Here is a 19074-nt window from a genome sequence, read left to right on the forward strand (position 1 = left end):
TTGTGAATTTTTGACAAATTGCTGTTTAGTGGATAGCTCTGAAGGGACTAGCATGTCTTCTATGTTGGATTACTGCTGAACACAGAACCATAGATCTTTTGACATTGTACAGTAGACCCTGGAATTTATTTTTGATGAGTTCATCTACAAAACAGTGAATTGAACACTTGAAGAATGTAAAGGGTTAACGATTCTGTTTAATAAATAGCGATTTTATTTGGCTTTTCTGAATTCTATTAGCAGAAGCAAAATTTCCTCTGTTTTCTAAAAGATCTAAGATATATACTGTCTCCCAATTTTAATTTTAAAGGACTGAAATTGCTAAATTTAAGCCAAAAGCTGACATGGATTCACTAACCTATCTACAGACACAGCATGTTTATTTTAGGCTAAATGTTGTAATTTGGAATACAATGTGCAGTTTAGTAAATACACCCCAATGACAAGCAATCCTCTTTAGTATTGTGATTTAGTGTTTGGTTCATGGGTGAAGCATACATAAAACGCTTTGATATAAAGTACAAATCTAAAAAGTATGTGTGCACCATTGCCCCCTGCGACTCAGTTTGCTCTATGTGTAAGCAAAGATCACACCGTTTTTATTGATATGAGTGTATGCTGCAAAACGTTTTGAGAGGTAAATCAATGTAAAACATAAATGAAAGATTTGTATGAAAGCTTCCCACACAGTTTTATTCAATTATGAACCTAGCTAAAATAATGAGTGATGATTGTTAGTGTGACCTGAGAGGTCATAAAGCTTTAGTCACTGAAGTGTTTATTAATAAATCGCTCATTTATCACAGCAGAACAGGAAAATAGCATTAGTATTATAGTGAATAATTCATTTTATTTGCAAATAGATTAATTAAAGAAAAAAATACATTTGTAACAGAACATAAAAATACAGTAATTTAACACTCAACGTTTTATTATGTTATTAATTTATGGTAAATTGTAACAATACAGTTGCTAACTTACTTTCAAGGTCAGATTGATTTTGTCTTGATATTGTCCTCACATAGAAACAAGAATAATTTTGTATCTATGTGAACAGAGCTGCCACCAGAAGTTTTGGGGCCCCTTACATAGCTCAAGGAATGGGCCCCTCCCCTTCCCCCCACCTGAGTCTGGCCACAGAGCTTTCCCTGAGTTTATCTGATGGGCCCGCCACCCATTCCACCACCATCTCACAGGCACCAAGAGCTGCAGTAGGTAATGTAGTGTGTGTTTGTCAGGATGTAATATGTGTGTGTTTTTCAGAATGTAATATGTGTGTGTTTAGGGAATGTAGTGTATGTGTATAGGGAATCCAGTATGTGTAGTGGATGTAGTGTGTGTGTGTCAGGAAGGAAGAGTGTGTGAATAGTGGATGCAGTGTGTGTGTTTGTAAAGTGTATGTTGTTGCGTGTGTCTCCCTACCCATGGATAATATGTATATAGCAATATATATATATTTATATTTATTTATATATATTTACCATATGGGGTACGGGCCCTTTACAGGTGTACTACCTGCATCACCCGGATGGTGTCCCTATATGTGTATTTGTGTATATAACAATGCATGCAAATATGTATATTTCAACCCAGGGGCAGATCCAGAGCCTGATCTTGGGAGGGGCACTTGTAGATTATTTAAAGAAATAATTCAGGCACAATAACCACTACAGTTCTATGTAGTGGTTATGGTGCCAGGAGTGCCGGGACCCCCTTCCAGAGTATGTAGTCAAACCGTTTAGGAACAGTTTGAAAACTTACTTGGGGTCTGCTGGGATATGGGGCTGTAGTAGGGCTTAGAAGCAGTGGTGTGTGAGGCTGTGTATGTCAGGGGTACAGTGCATGTGTGTGAGGGGGGCAGTGTATGTGTGTGTGTGGGGCAATGTGTGTGTGAGACAATGTGTGTAGGAGGGCAGTGTATGTGTGTGTTGGTAAATGTGTGTATGGGAGGGCAGTGTATGTGTGTGTGGGGAAATGTGTGTATGGGAGGGCAGTGTGTGAATGTGTGGTGAGGTGGGTAGGCAGACTCTCTTATAACATATATTTTTAAAATTTTATAAAAATAAATATTCTTTATGTATTTCTCGATCCCTGGTGGTCCGGTAGGGAATTCCGTGTTGTCCCAGTGGTGAGAGTGAACTCTAGTCCGCAGTTCTAGGGCTAAAGTGCACTCTCCCGAGATCAGGAGCGTTGTCATGGTAACCGCGACAACGCTCCATGCTCACAAGAGAAGGACCTGGAGGAGCTGCAGGAACTTCCTCCCCTACCGACTGCCAAGAAATACCTGTGGACCGAGGAGATCTCTGATCTCCCCTCTGGTCCGTGAAGGCACATTGCAGGGCAGGCGCTTGGATAGCGCTAGGCCTGCATTGGCCAGCAGGGGAGAGCCTCAGGACGGGGGAAATTTCCCCGTTGCCCCCCCTTGATCTGCCAGTGATTCAACCCCTCCTACATTGCTGATATACTGGAAAAGGAGCTGGGGAGGCAGAATTGCACTTTTTCTGTCCCCAAAGCTTCAAAAGTAATAAACTTTATCTGCCTCCTTCACTTTTAATTGGATTTTGTTGTGTACTATTGGATCAACAAAAGAACATAGATGTGTGCATGATTGAACTTAATCAATTAGGCTTGTAATACACTTATTCTTGCTGGCATTTATAAAGCGACAACATTTTCTACAGCACTGTAAAATTATGGTAGAACTCCCCCCAAAATGTACAATATACAGAGACCAATACAAAAGGTTAAAGGGATAATATAGTGCCAGGAATACACAGCTGTATTCCTGGCACAATTGCTCCCCCTGCCTCCCCCATCCCTCGCATGCCCTCTCCCCGGTAAATAAAGGGCTAAAAAAAACTTTATTTACTTACCTGATCCCAGCGCCGAGGGACTCCCTGTGCCAAACGGGCGCTAATGCGTATGTATGGCAAATGCCAATTTCCAATATTGAGCCTTACATCTACATATCTCACTTAGAGTGTGTACCCCTTTATGTTTCCCTTTTCTACAATATATATTGGAAGCACGACCTCTGAGTAGATCCAAAAGGGGGGTGTATGTTACCCTAAAACATACCAGCTGAAAAGTTTAGAGCCTATCCCTGAAAAGGCTCGTTACCATGTGAGTTTGTTATTTTACAGATAACTCCATTTTCTGGTCAAAACAACTCTGCACTATATTGTCTATATTTTGTTTTTTCCATACATGTCCAACTTAGCAGAACCACCCAATCAATATCAATAGGGTGAGTCTATTTTATCCTTAATTAGCGCTGCACTACTATCTCACGGAGTGGAAACGATTTTCTCACTCTCTATCCTCTCTGTGGTTTCTGTTTTGTTTTCTAAATGCCTGGTGCACATTAGACCTCCCCATAGAAAAAGCATTGTATCAATGCTTTCCTATCGGGAAAAAGCATTGTATCAATGCTTTCCTATCGGGAAAAAGCATTGTATCAATGCTTTCCTATTGGGAAATATCTGACGCTGGATGTCCTCATGCAGCGCGTGAAGATATCCAGCATCAGATACTGGACTAAAGGTCCGATTCGATTCAGGAATTCTTCTAGTGGCTGTAACACCGGGCTGGTGTTACTGTAAGGCCATGGTGACTTTAGTGGTCCTTTAATAAATGACAGGCATCTGCAAAGGCCAGCCCCTAGGCTCCCATTCAGCCCTCCCATTATAAGGGGACACAGTATCACGTGTCATTAAACCGCAAGGTTGTGGGAAGGGAAGCTCCACTCTAAGGCAAGAGGCAGCAGCTCCCCACAGGAAGAAATTGCCAACCCAGACATAATGCTTAGGTTACAGGAAGTGAGGATTGGTATGGGGCAGCAAGAAGGCAGAATTAGCAACACTCAGCACTGTGAACCTTGTATACGGGGGGGCTCTAAGAACTGACGGGTGGACCACCTATCGTGGGTCTGTATGTATGATTGTGAGTGTATAACTGGGTCTGTGAACTGTGATTGTAAGTGTATTGTCACTGTTTAAATGTGTGACTGTGAGTTTTCATGCATGAATGTAAGCGTGTATCTGAGTGTGTTTGTGTGATTTTGTGCATCTGTGAGTGTCTCCAAAGGTGTAAATCTGTAAATGTATATATGTATAATTAAAATTGTGCATCTGTGTATTTTTCTGACTGTGAGTGTACCTGACTGTAAGAATATATGAGTGTGTGTCCCTATTTGTAAGTAGTATGCCATCATGGGGGTACAGCCCATACAGGTGCGTGGGGTCCAGGCAGGGTTGCAGAGGGCCTTTAACTATTAGGGGGTGCAAGAAGCAGCATGTGCTCCTTGAACAGCCAGAGATTTGGGATGGGGAGGAGCACCAGCAGGGGTGCTCAGTCCTTTTAAATACTGCATGCAATTCCCATCACCTAAATCAACAACTTTACTTAATTGAATTATTATTATTATTATTATTATTATTATTATTATTATGATATTTATATAGCACCATCAAATTCCGCAGCGCTTTACAATGGATGGACGAACAGACATGTAGTTGTAACCAGACAAGTTGGACACACAGGAACATAGGGGTTGAGGGCCCTGCTCAATAAGCTTAATTGCTAGAGGGAGTGGGGTAAAATGACACAAAAAGGTCAGGATAGTATTAGACTAGTGACAGTTGTAGAAGAGGAATCAGTCAGGCGCTATTAACAGTTTAATTGATACGCTTTTATGGAGAAGTGGGTTTTTAACGATTTTTTGAAGGAGTGGAGACTGGGTGAGCATCTAACGGAGGAGGGAAGAGAGTTCCACAGGAACGGTGCAGCACTCAAGAAATCTTGAAGGCGAGCATCAGAGGTGGGAGTACGGACAGAAGATAGACGTAAGTCTTCAGCAGATCGTAAGGGCCTAGACGGGACATACTTGTGTATAAGGGAGGATAGATAGGTGGGAGCAGCATTTTGTAGAGATTTGAAAGCAAGAACCAGAAATTTTTTTCCTATAATAAATCTTTATTAGGATGTTTTTTTCATAAACAAACGAATACAAAGAATCATTATATATATCGTGTCAATATGAATAATTAAGAAATATCAATATCAATACAGCAGAATTATATGTCGAAGAGACAATGATATTGGACATCGACAACACAAGACATTTACTTAACAAAACAAACCCACACCCTATCAGAGCAGGATAACATTCTTTTTATGTCATACCAACTTTATTATCCATCCAACTTACAAGGATTTATATTCCATTGCCACCATTTATAAGTCTATACCACCCCGTTTATCTCTAATACATATATATATATACACCTATTAATTACTGTCTTGGCTAATCTATAAAGATTCTCTAGGGTAATTGTGTCTGGAAATAAAGATTAGCCGTATATTTGGGAAAATTTTAATAATAGTTCGGAATAAATATCTTTCTTTTTAGAACCGAGTCCTATGTTATTTATTAAGCCTTTTTCCATTGCCAACTTGCTTAATTAAAAGAGATTTTTGGAACGGAATAGATGATCTCCAGTTTCTGGCAATTATGATTTTTACAGCCACCAAACAGTGGGTGGCTATGGAAAAATATTTTAGAGATTTAAAATTCCAATTTAGATGCAGAAGTGCTGTTGCCGGATTTTGTTCTAGTCTACTATTAGACAATTTTTGAAAAATATGAAAGGCCCAAGACCATAGAGGACGAACTACCGGGCAGGACCACCAAATGTGCATATATGACCCTGTAAAACTACCGCATCTCCAGCATGTGGGATCGTAGCTCTCATACATTTTGGCTATTCTTACTGGGGTGAAATACCATTTGTAAAGAACTTTAACCCCTTAAGGACCAAACTTCTGGAATAAAAGGGAATCATGACATGTCACACATGTCATGTGTCCTTAAGGGGTTAAAATGGCATTCTACCAAGTTTAAACAGTGAATATGTTTGCTAATATGTGTTAATGAAATGCACCAGTCCTCCTCAGAAATCCCAATTTCTAACTCTTGTTCCCATGTCTTGATGAGTTTATGGGGAATAATAGTTAGGAGATCGACAATAAGCTGTAGTTGTTCTGATGGCTATAGTGTCCCTTTCATGATGTAGTGATTTTTTTTCAGAGATATAAACATTTGCATAGACTGTGATCTTTTGTTATGTTGACAATTTTTTTTTTTTTTTTTGCATTCTTGACTTGTGCTTAAATAAGAAAGGAAAGAAAAATAACATTGTATTATTCTCATGGCGGAGGGGGTAGGACACTGCTATGTCACTTCCCAAACAATTAATACTATTGTTTGAACTGATTTTTTTAAAGCAGTGTAACACTGTTGTTAGTGTAGCAACTCTGACACCTTGTAACATTAGATAAGCAACAAAAACTTTGTATGTATGTTAGATGTGTGTATAGATCTTCATATAGAAATCTAGTAATTCGATTAAAGGGTTTATTAACTAAAGAGCAAGTTTTAACATGTTCTCTATTAGTTGGCAGATGTGATGCCAACATCTTTTTGTCTAAATTTTAAAAAGCTCTCTGTCTAGTGAATTCGCCATAAGGAGTATGTTTGGATGAAAATGCATTATTATTATTTTTTAATATCACTAGAGTCTGGGTGTTTTCATTGTCTTAATAACTACACCTGGACTTTAGTTATTATCATAATTATAATAATGCCTCTTTCAGTTTTAATATTCAGAACTTCCTAGAATTAAAAATATATCAATCAATCCATCCATCCATCTATCTATCTATCTATCTATCTATCTATCTATCTATCTGTCTATCTATCTATCTATCTATCTATCTATCTATCTATCTATCTATCTATCTATCTATCTGTCTGTCTGTCTGTCTGTCTGTCTGTCTGTCTGTCTGTCTGTCTGTCTGTCTGTCTGTCTGTCTGTCTGTCTGTCTGTCTGTCTGTCTGTCTGTCTGTCTATCTATCTATCATTCTGTTCTTTGTCTGTCCAAACACATAATCTAGGTATCAGAATACAGTGTGAGCAGGGTATTACTTTGCTGCAGAGGCATTTTGAAAAATTAAATAAGTGGACAGCCAAGAGACAGATGAGATTTAATGTAGATAAATGCAATTATGTTTTTTTGTCGTGAAGAACGCACAATCAATGTTTACCCTAAATGCACTGAATTAAGTAAAATAATAATAAATGAGAACATCAATGTGCAATGTCAGATATCGGTTGTTAAGGCCAGTAATAAATAAAAAGGGTGACAATTCACGGGACCAAACTATATTCTTGGATCTTTATAACTCAATGATAAGACAGCGCAATATGCACTGCAATTTTATGTATCTGTTTTAAAGAGAGATGTTGTGGAACATGAAAGAGTGTAGAGGAGGTTATAGAATGAATTAGGAGAATGGAAAGTTTTAGTTATGAAGAAAGGTTAAAAAAGTGGACTTGTGTAGTTTAAAAGAAAGGCAACTAAGAGCGTATAATTACATTATACAGATTTATACAGAAGCAGTGCAAACAGTTCTATGGTAATACGTTTGTTAATAGGACTGTCCAAAGAAGAGATCACCCATTTAGCCTTGAAGAGATGAAATTCCACCTAGGACAGAGGAAATGTTTTTTTACAACAAGAACAATAAATGTGTGTAATTCTCTGCATAAAGAGACTGTTTTATCAGATTCTGTACCGATTTTAAACAATGTCTGGATACTTTTTTTTTTTTTTTGGAATAGCCACATTTTCAAGGATTCAGTAGTAATAATTAATATTTCGGGTTAAAGCTTGTTGATCAAAGGACAATTCTGACTTTCAGTTTGTAGTCAAAAATTCATTTATTCCCAATAATGGCCAAAAGTGGAAATCACTTTAAATTGGGTGCTTCTCTTTTTTGTTAAAGGACCACTATAGTGCCAGGAAAACATACTCGTTTTCCTAGCACTATAGTGCCCTGAGGGTGCCCCCACCCTCAGGGACCCCCTCCCGCTGGGCTCTGGGGGGAGTAAGGAGTTAAACTTACCTCTTTCTCCAGCGCCGGGCGGGGAGCTCTCCTCCTCCTCTCCGCCTCCTCACCTCCGCCTCGGCTGAATGCGCATGCGTGGCAAGAGCCGCGCGCGCATTCAGCCAGTCCATAGGAAAGCATTCTCAATGCTTTCCTATGGATGCTGGCGTCTTCTCACTGTGATTTTCACAGTGAGAAGCGCGGAAGCCCTCTAGCGGCTGTCAATGAGACAGCTACTAGAGGCTGGATTAACCCTATTATAAACATAGCGGTTTCTCTGAAAAAAAAAGGTTAAACCTAGCTTGACCTGGCACCCAGACCACTTCATTAAGCTGAAGTGGTCTGGGTGCTTATAGTGGTCCTTTAACTAATTCATATATGTGAAAGGCTAAACATGAGTTGAGTTTTTTTGTGCCTGGGTTACTATGTAGCTATGCAACATATCACATCCAATGTGTTTATATGATGGGTATACTGTTATAACTGTTCACTAACTCCAAACATGTTAAAAACAATTAGGAGCAAATTGTAGCAATTCAGAGGCATATTTTAATGGGATATTCACTAATTTTACAATCTTTTAAATTTCACAAAGTAATCTTTATATGAATGAATCCAAATGCACAGCCCATACAAATTAATCAGAATTATTAGACAATTGCATTAAGTCTCAAATTAAAAGAGATTTGTCTGAATTTTGGACAACTGTGGGTCATCCAAATTCTGTAGCTCTGAAGCACCATAAGCACATATCAGACAACCCTGTTAGTTTGGTTTGTGATTCTGAGTTCCTTCTGACGTTAAAAGAAAAAAAAGAAAAGAAAAAGGATGTGCTTGATGGAAAAAAAAAGATTACTGATGGTTTGATGATGGCCACTAAATGCTAATTTTGTTTATTTTTATGACTAAAAACTAGGGGAAAAAAGAGGAACAGTAAATTTTTTTTCTATATTTATACATTTGTATATTATATAGTTAACACAAATATTATATATAAATATAATTATTTTGACTGCTCCTCCTTTTTTCCCTCTCTTGTTTTTTTTTCTCTCTCACTTGATCCATTTAAGCTATTTTCAATAGCTTTTATGTGCTGTTACTTTAATTAATATTTATTGTTAAACTTACAGCAATCTATCTTATTGCTTTTTTTTTATTTGTCATTAGGGATTTTTTAAAAGGACTGTCCAGAATAACAAGCGCTACACCTGCACCGAAAACCAGAGCTGTAAAATAGACAAAACCCAAAGGAAAAGATGCCCATATTGCCGTTTCCAGAAGTGTCTAAATGTAGGGATGAGGTTGGAAGGTGAGTCTATGACCCGTGCATGTATAATCTCATATGATATTTCCAGTAATGGGTAATTTTACTGTTTTTAATATGATTTAAGCATAAATATTATTATTTTTTCACCATTGATTGTAAACATAGTCTATATGACCTTACAAACTTAGGCATTATATTGCAATATAGGTATTAAACAGGTTTTTTTTTTTTTTTTTTTTAAAACATGCTTTATTTATGATAGTTTTTTTCATACAAAAAAACACATGATAAAGGTTACTAGTAGAAGCAAAAACAGAAGAATGCCCACGTTGGGCAATGCCTCATGTTACACAGGAAACAAAACATCATAAAAGCTGTAGAATGGTTGACCAGGTTGACCAGGACCATGGATAAATCAATGAGAACAAACATAGCAGTAGTAATGTAAACATTTAGAGCACATAAGAAGGCAACAAAGTTGTTAGAAGAATACAGGAAGGTGTATGTAAAAAATAAAGGATTTGCAGGCCCACTGAAATGGACAAAATAGGAAAGGGGGGTGAAGGTACAACCAGAATTTGGTAGCTAATACTAAGGTTGCCAATGACACTTTCTGACCATGGAAATGAAGAAAAATCTGCATAGGAGGGGGGTAAAGGGATGACAAGAAATAAAAATGTGGGAAAGCGGAATAGCTATGTGTAAAAGAAAAATATATAAAAGAAAAGATAAAGGAGATTATCTGGAGACATGTAAGGGTAAAATGCAGAGGTGGGAAGTTAACAAGGTAAATAGGAAAGGATAGTTGGATAAAACTTTCATACATGTCCAGACTGGGTAACCAGGTAAGAGAAAGAGAAATGTTGATTGGCAAAAGCTCAAAGATCCTAAATCCTATTATGGGATGTTAGTGTCATAAATCAAAGCTGTAATTTCTCCCATCCCTCTCGCTTCCTTAACCTTCCAGAGTACCATAGTAACACCAGGTATTTTATTGTCCACACAAAGCTTTGAAACAGGTATTATAAAAGTGCTTATGATAACAAAGTCATTAAAAAGTAACAATACATTCAGAATCATTCATGCAATCAAATTTAAGATTACAAGTTTACATGTAGACTACGTATTAGCTCTGAATCAGAGATGCTTATAAAATAATAATTCTATATATAGGGGTAAATTTATCAAGACCTAAAACATGTTATCAATATTTAGCACTTTGCTTCACAAATAGCACCTATTGCAAAATATCTCCCTTTTTCTATTAAAATCCTAAATAAGCAATTTAAAGAATCTCTGAATAAAACACAACCATATTAATATGCTTGTGAACACTGACCCCTTACCTCTTCAGTTCCTCAAACTGTCTCTTGCCATCACATTGACCTACCTTCTTATGCATTTCTGTCTTTCTAATCCTCTCCACCTTCACATTTAGTCCCTTATATCCCCTTGCCAAGGCCCCTTAACATTCATATACCCAATACTAGTTTCGCTTTTCTCACCATCCCTTTATGCCAGTGATCTATAAACTTATGTAATTCATATCAGGCTTGTGCTTTCGGTTTCAAACAAATTGCAATTTGTCAGAATTTTTTTTTAACATTCTTTATTTGGCGATTTTTAAAAGTTTGACATCAATTACAGTACAGAAGTACAGCATATGAATCAAGCATCAAGAACATATCAGATACAATTGTATGCAGGGATTGTCAATTCGATTGCAAAACACTTGCACTATTCAATGTGAATTGTCCAGTTTACTTAGATCTGAGGTCCTGTTTTTCTAAGTTCTATGGCTTGGGGATAAATCTGGACTACTTATGGGTGTACCTTTTGATATCTCTTTAACGGAGAGTTGGAAGAATAGTTAAAAAAAGAAGGCAACAGAGTTGAGCTAAGTCAGTGAGAAGTGGAAAGGTAGGAGGCAAATGGACAGCGGAGTTATGCTTTATTGATTATTTATCTGATTATCAGGGTTGAGATGTGTCTCCATCCAGCCAGAGGTCCCATATTTTATGGTAGGATTTTAGAGTATCATGAATTTGTGAAGTAAGTCTATCCATTTCTATATTTTCTTGTATTTTCTTTGTTATCATTGCTTATGTTGGGATATTTTGTGTTGCCTATACTTCACCTATAGCCCTGTTGGGCGATGATTTGTTTGAATTTTTTTGTTATCAGACATTCATCTAAATTCTGAATTGACTAAATCATGAAACAAATTAAACAAGGCATAAATCAGCGGTTTTGTTTGTTTCATGATTTGAAGTTCTAAAATATAGAGCTCAATTTAAAATTCTGGTTCTTGCTTTCAAATCTCTACATAATGCTGCTCCCACCTATCCAGAGCCGGACTGACCCACCGGGATACCGGGAAATTTCCCGGTGGGCCGCGGCACCTAGGGGGGGGGGGGGGGGGGGCTGGAGAGAGAGAGGGAGCCTTGCTCCCTATATTTAAAAAATATCGCGGCCGCATGTCGGTGCCGCCGGGTGGCCGGTCCGGCGGCACACTCTGAGGTGATTACTCACCTTGCGGCCGGCGGCCCCATCTCCTGTGCTGTCAGTATCAGTGAGTGTGCCGGGAGGCCGCCTAAGCAATCCAGCAGCACACTCACTGATACTGACAGCCATGCAGCTATCAGTACAGGAGGATTGAGGGAGGGGGCGGAGCTAACTACCATGCTCCCTCGCGGTTCCCATAATTCCCAGCATCTACACATCATAGAGTAATCACTACTCTATGATGTGTCCATGCTGGGAAATATGGGAACCGCGAGGGAGCATGGTAGTTAGCTCCGCCCCCTCCCTCAGTCCTCCTGTAGCAAGGTCAGAAGGGACACAGAAGGGGAAGGTGGGGGGACAAATAGAGGGGAAGGGGGGACAAATAGAGGGGAAGGGGGGAGACAAATAGAGGTGAAGGGGGGACAAATAGAGGGGAAGGGGGAGACAAATAGAGGAGAAGGGGGGGACAAATAGAGGGGAAGGGGGGCAAATAGAGAGGAAGGGGGAGACAAATAGAGGGGAAGGGGGGGAGACAAATAGAGGGGAAGGGGGGAGACTAATAGAGGGGAAGGGGGGCAAATAGAGGGGAAGGGGGGGAGACTAATAGAGGGGAACGGGGGAGACAAATAGAGGGGAAGGGGGGAGACAAATAGAGGGGGAGGGGGGGCAAATAGAGGGAAAAGGGGGGGAGACAAATTGAGGGGTAATAGAAACACAGGGAAAGGGGGGACACAGAGACTGAGGGGTAATAGAAAGACACCAGGTTGGGGACGACGACAAAGAGACAGAGGGGTAATAGAGAGACATAGGGCAAGGGAGGACACATAGATTGGGTAATAGAGAGACAGGGGATGGGGTGACAAAGAGATGAGTAATAGAGAGACACCAGGGAAGGGGGGACAAAGAGACAGAGGGGTAATGGAGAGACATAGGGGTTGGGGGGACAAAGAGAGGGGTAATAGAGAGACACAGAAGAAGGGGGACACAGAGACAGAGGGGTAAGAGAGACACACAGGGAGGAGATGGGGAAGAGAGACCCACAGAAGGTTTGTTGGGGGGACAAAGAGACATACAGTAGGGAAGGGGAACAAAGTGACACAAGATTTGTGTGAGGCAACGCTGGGCTGGGGAAAAAGAGACAGAGAGTAGCTGGGAGAAGAGAAAGAGGCACACAGAGTCTGGAGTTAGAAAGAGACACACAGATGAGATTTGGAAGGGGAGAAAGAGACAAAGTGGCTGGGGCTAAGAAAACCACAAAAGGGGCTGGGGGAAAGAGAAATACAGAGGCTGGAGAACGGTAAAAAGAAACACCCAGGGACTGGGATGAAGTAAAAGAGGCACAAGGTCGTTGTAAGAGAAAAAAAAGGAGACAATTGGAGACAAGATACACTAAATGAGGTAAAGGTAATAGACGTAAATTGATGTGATCCTGACAGTAATACACACACACATATATATATATATATATATATATATATATATATATATACAGGGAGTGCAGAATTATTAGGCAAGTTGTATTTTTGAGGATTAATTTTATTATTGAACAACAACCATGTTCTCAATGAACCCAAAAAACTCATTAATATCAATATTCCAACATTCAGGGGAGTGGTACAGAAAATAAGAGGGTGGGGGGAGGGGTATAGCAGTGCCATCCTTTCAAATTTGTACCATCGCAGGGTACGCATTAGAGTAATGAAGTACAATGGCAAAGTACAAAGTACAAAGTACAATGTTGGCAGCTTGACAATGGTTAGCCATCTAGGTTTAACTCAGTGCACCTTTGTCAGTTATGGGTCTGTAGTTAGGTTTATCTGTGTCGCCTCAGTGTGAGGACGCGTCCGGGTGAGCGTGAGGCAGGAGGGGGGTCTGTTAGGGTCAAGTGTTCGGCTGAGGTGAGAGCGTGTTGTCTCGTCAGAGTTGCTGTCGAGCAATGGTCTGTCATTTTGTTCTGGTTTGGTTTGTTCAGAGGCTTGTCTCTAGGTCGTGCATGTTTGACCACCAGTTTGGGTGGTGTGTATTATGGGTATCGGGAATGGGTTACGGAGGTCATCCAGTTATGGATCATGTTGTCCGGTCCGTCCATCTCCTGTCATGTGGGGGGAGCCGAGGATGGTTTCAGTTGTGTTCTATCTACGGAGCTCCGGTATAGGGCCCCTTACGTCGGCTTGTCGTTGTATGTGTTAATGAAGTGGTCGTCCTCTCTGGATCATGGGTGTGCGTTGCTCCTGCTTGTGTTGTGGATGGCTGGGGTGGTGAGGTGAGTCCGGTTGGCTGGCGTTAACGTAGATAGCCTGGCCTTTGGGGGTTGGGGTGTAGGTAGAGGGTACTGCCTGACGACCACCCGGGGCACGGCGCCCCCGTTCTTGGGCCGGGGAGGGGCTAAGGGTGTGTGGAGTTGGATGTGGGGTTCGTGGTATGCCTGATGTAAAAGTCGTGTGAGCGACTTAGGTGTCTTTCGTATTATCTGCTGGTTCCCTGTCGATGAGGGCAGGTTACCAGGGGATGGTCGTGTCTCCTTCTAGCCATGGGTCCCATACTTTGTGGTAATGTTTGGGGGTGTCTCGGAGTTGTGCTGTGAGTTTGTCCATCTGTGAGTTCTCAACTATCTTTCTTGTTATCATTTCTTGTGATGGGATACGGGTCGTGGACCATAGTTCTGCTATAGCCCTGCGAGTAGCCAGCGCAATTTTGGCGATTAGCTTGTTTTCTGATCTCGTGAATGGGTCTATGGGTTTGGATAGCAACAGAGCCCAGGGGTCTACTGGGCATGGTTTGTGTAGTAGTTTGACAATTAATTGGGTGGTGCTTTGCCACAGCGGTCGGAGTTTCGGACACGTCCACCAGCAATGAAGGAACGTCCCCGTCTCTCTGCATTGCTTCCAGCATGTGTTAGATGGCGTCTGGTGCATGGTGGCCAGGCGTTGTGGCGTGAGGTACCACCGGAAAAGCATTTTATATGCTTGCTCCGTGTGTGTGACACATACAGGGAGTGCAGAATTATTAGGAAAGTTGTATTTTTGAGGATTAATTTTATTATTGAACAACAACCATGTTCTCAATGAACCCAAAAAACTCATTAATATCAAAGCTGCATATTTTTGGAAGTAGTTTTTAGTTTGTTTTTAGTTATAGCTATTTTAGGGGGATATCTGTGTGTGCAGGTGACTATTACTGTGCATAATTATTAGGCAACTTAACAAAAAACAAATATATACCCATTTCAATTATTTATTTTTACCAGTGAAACCAATATAACATCTCAACATTCACAAATATACATTTCTGACATTCAAAAACATAACAAAAACAATTCAGTGACCAATATAGCCACCTTTCTTTGCAAGGACACTCAAAAGCCTGCCATCCATGGATTCTGTCAGTGATTTGATCTGTTCACCATCAACATTGCGTGCAGCAGCAACCACAGCCTCCCAGACACTGTTCAGAGAGGTGTACTGTTTTCCCTCCTTGTAAATCTCACATTTGATGATGGACCACAGGTTCTCAATGGGGTTCAGATCAGGTGAACAAGGAGGCCATGTCATTAGATTTTCTTCTTTTATACCCTTTCTTGCCAGCCACGCTGTGGAGTACTTGGACGCGTGTGATGGAGCATTGTCCTGCATGAAAATCATGTTTTTCTTGAAGGATGCAGACTTCTTCCTGTACCACTGCTTTAAGAAGGTGTCTTCCAGAAACTGGCAGTAGGACTGGGAGTTGAGCTTGAATCCATCCTCAACCCGAAAAGGCCCCACAAGCTCATCTTTGATGATACCAGCCCAAACCAGTACTCCACCTCCACCTTGCTGGCGTCTGAGTCGGACTGGAGCTCTCTGCCCTTTACCAATCCAGCCACGGGCCCATCCATCTGGCCCATCAAGACTCACTCTCATTTCATCAGTCCATAAAACCTTAGAAAAATCAGTCTTGAGATATTTCTTGGCCCAGTCTAGACGTTTCAGCTTGTGTGTCTTGTTCAGTGGTGGTCGTCTTTCAGCCTTTCTTACCTTGGCCATGTTTCTGAGTATTGCACACCTTGTGCTTTTGTGCACTCCAGTGATGTTGCAGCTCTGAAATATGGCCAAACTGGTGGCAAGTGGCATCTTGGCAGCTGCACGCTTGACTTTTCTCAGTTCATGGGTTATTTTGCGCCTTGGTTTTTCCACACGCTTCTTGTGACCCTGTTGACTATTTTGAATGAAACGCTTGATTGTTCGATGATCACGCTTCAGAAGCTTTGCAATTTTAAGAGTGCTGCATCCCTCTGCAAGATATCTCACTATTTTTGACTTTTCTGAGCCTGTCAAGTCCTTTTTTTGACCCATTTTGCCAAAGGAAAGGAAGTTGCCTAATAATTATGCACACCTGATATAGGGTGTTGATGTCATTAGACCACACCCCTTCTCATTACAGAGATGCACATCACCTAATATGCTTAATTGGTAGTAGGCTTTCGAGCCTATACAGCTTGGAGTAAGACAACATGCATAAAAAGGATGATGTGGTCAAAATACTCATTTGCCTAATAATTCTGCACTCCCTGTATAGAGACGGAGGCTGTTGCCTCCCAGATGTCCGACCAGTCTGTTGTTTCAGTCGGTGGGCCCAGGTCTTTCTCCCATGCTGCAGTGTATGGAAGGAATCGTTTCGTGGGGTGGTTGGCAATGGTCAGGTATAGGTCTGAAATTTGGGGGCGGTGGAGCGTGTAGCTATTGAGGGTAGTGGTATAAGGTGTCCCTATGTTAGGAATCAAAGTTGTATATGGGAAGTCTAGGAGAAGCCCATAGGAGCAGACAAGGCTTCCCAGGTGGTGTGCGGTATTCTAAGTAAAGTGTGAACTGAGACTTAAAACAGGTTATTCAGAGCTGTCACATATTTAGGGGTAATGCATAGGTGGTCAGGGTAAAGTTATATCTTATCTGGTTCTTGTCGGGAGTTATTCAGAAAGTTCATGGTCTGGTGTACGAGTCCATGGTCTCAGCAATCTTGGCGGTGTGTCTTCAGATGTCTTGGCGGCAGGGCATGAGTGAGGTGTGTGATGAGAGTGGTAGTCCGTATCGTGATGTTGTGTTCATCTGGTCATGATTAGTTGGCAGGTGGAGGGCGAGGTCCACTGGGAGTTGGGGCCCCATTCGGGTGCGGTAGTAGGCCTCTGGGTAATGGCCTCCCATTGGGTCTTCTGTCGGTCGGTTCTGCAGCGAAGTCTCTGGCGGGTAGGCCCAAGCGTTCTGCAAATTCAGTAGCTTCAGAAATATTGTGCAGGGTGAGCACTCGGTTGTTTTGTCTTAGACAGCTTGAAGGGATGCCCCCAGGTATACCTGATGTGTCGCCTGGCCAGTTCCAGGGTGAGAGGTCTTAGTTCCCTCCTTTTGCGTAGTGTGCTTGGGGCTAAGTCTTGATAGAAGAATACTTGATGTCCCTCTATCTGGAGCGGGGTGTCTCTGGCCACTCGCATAAGTGCTTCCTTGATGTGGAAGTAATGCATGCGTATAATAATATCCCTGGGCTGGGTAGCGTTAGGAAGGGGGGCTTTGAGGGCCCTGTGGGCTCTGTCTAGTAGGAGCTCTGCTTGTGAAGCTTCTGGGAGCAGGCCGCAGAACAGCTCTCTCAGTGTGGAGGCCAGTGTGTCTATCCCAACCGTCTCTGGCACTCCGCGAATCCGTATGTTATTACGGCGAGAGCGGTTGTTAAGGTCTTCTTGGGCCTCTTCTAGCTGGCGTACCTGCTCTTGTAGGGCAGCAATGGCATTTTCATTTGCCTGTGACCGCGTGGAGGTGCGGTCCAGGTGGTCTTCAATGGCGGTTGTTCTGCGCGTTAGGTCATTAAGGCTTTCTGTGATGGGCGCCAGGTGCCTGGTGAACTCTGCTGTCATGTTCAGCTTGATTTCCTTCAGCAGGTGTCGCAGGTCCTCTTTCGTGAGAGGTGTAGGGGCTGCCATGCGGCTAATGTCGCATGCCGCCGAATCAGAATCTTCCTCGCGGCCATCTTCCCCATGTGTGGAGCTCTCTTCCCTGCGGGCGCGGAATATTGGTGCTACCTCTGCACCGTGTTTGGTTTTCCGCCCTCCTCCCATGGCGGTTCGGTCGGGTACCGTAGTGGGGAAGTTCTGGACCGGGTGGGGAGTCAGTTCGTCCGGTACACTTGCTGTAGGTAGCTAATGAGTTGCCTCCCGGTACGGAGCTCTAACAGAACACGGCCATTCGCACCGGAAGTCAGGTGCCGCCCCGATGTGTGTATTTTTTTTGTCAATCTTTCTTTTATTGAAGCATATTGGATGGGGTACAGAAACAAAGAAAGGGAAATGCAAAAACGGATTACATTAAAGGGTAAGTACATCGTTAGCTTGAAAGATTACATTTCCTGAGTGATGATGCTTCATTTTTTAATTGTGTTAATGTGTCGTGTAACAAAAGCGTGTTGTAGTTAGTGTCAATGCCTATTCTGATGTGTCAATGCCTATTCTAGATTATTAGAGAGCAACAGTGGACTATGCAAAACTTAGGCATATAGTTAATAAGTAGTATGCAAGGTCAAGGTAGAGGAATAATAATGTGAAGAGCCAGAGGCGGAACATCATATGAGTTAAGACAGTTATATGTCAGAAGCATCAAGGCTTATGCGTTATATATATGACTTGGCAGTCGCTTATTACCGCATGCCTATCTAATCATGCTTGTTCGGCTAGCCGGTATGACAAAATGCGATTAGCAGATAATATGCTCTCTGAACTGCCACTAAGTCAGAGCTGTACATGCTTGGTAGCGGGAGACAGGTTAAAATTAAAACGATAGGGTTACATTCGAGTTAGAGACATGCAAATATATGAGATCACGTTAGTCTAGCTAGCAACAGCAACTCTTCAACATAGACAATAGTATACCATGCAGTAAGTAGGGAGACAAAAGTGGTAGCAGGCTTCTTTATAATATCCCTTTCATTACCAGTGAGGGATGGCATATTCTGGCTAACCAGTGCGTGAACTGGGGAGAGTCCTTGCAGTGAGAGATAAAAAGAAAAGGTATTATGTGTCCACAAACCAGTCCCCTTCGGCCCATGCCGGTTCCTGGCTTGCAGGTTTTCGGTGCCAGCCCGCAGGCGTGTGTGCGGTGCGTGTCCATTGCTGGGCTTCTGTACCTCGCCGCATTGCAGGTGATGGTGAGGGTGCCTCCCTAGTCCTAGGCTGGTATGCAGGCCTGCGTCTTCTTGCCACAAGCACGGTCGCCGCTGGGGTCTGGATTTACTGCGCTTATGAGAGGGACAGAGGAGTGGGTCTGGAGTGATGAACGTCGAATTATGTGAGTATGTATCGGCATATACAGGTGGAGCGTCGCTGTTGCTTCAGTGTGAA

At 41.9% G+C, this 19074-nt stretch overlaps 1 protein-coding gene across 1 annotated transcript in view; it reads left to right on the forward strand.

The window, feature by feature from the left end:
* Nucleotides 1-19074, forward strand: part of NR5A1 (nuclear receptor subfamily 5 group A member 1) — a 223024-nt gene that overhangs the window by 279 nt on the left and 203671 nt on the right. The window contains exon 2 of the mRNA XM_063431107.1: nt 9116-9257. Coding sequence (XP_063287177.1) covers nt 9116-9257 — 142 coding nt within the window. The remainder of the gene's footprint in view (nt 1-9115; nt 9258-19074) is intronic.

This window comes from Pelobates fuscus, chromosome 9 (genome assembly GCF_036172605.1).
Source record: "Pelobates fuscus isolate aPelFus1 chromosome 9, aPelFus1.pri, whole genome shotgun sequence".
Taxonomy (NCBI): Eukaryota; Metazoa; Chordata; class Amphibia; order Anura; family Pelobatidae; genus Pelobates; species Pelobates fuscus.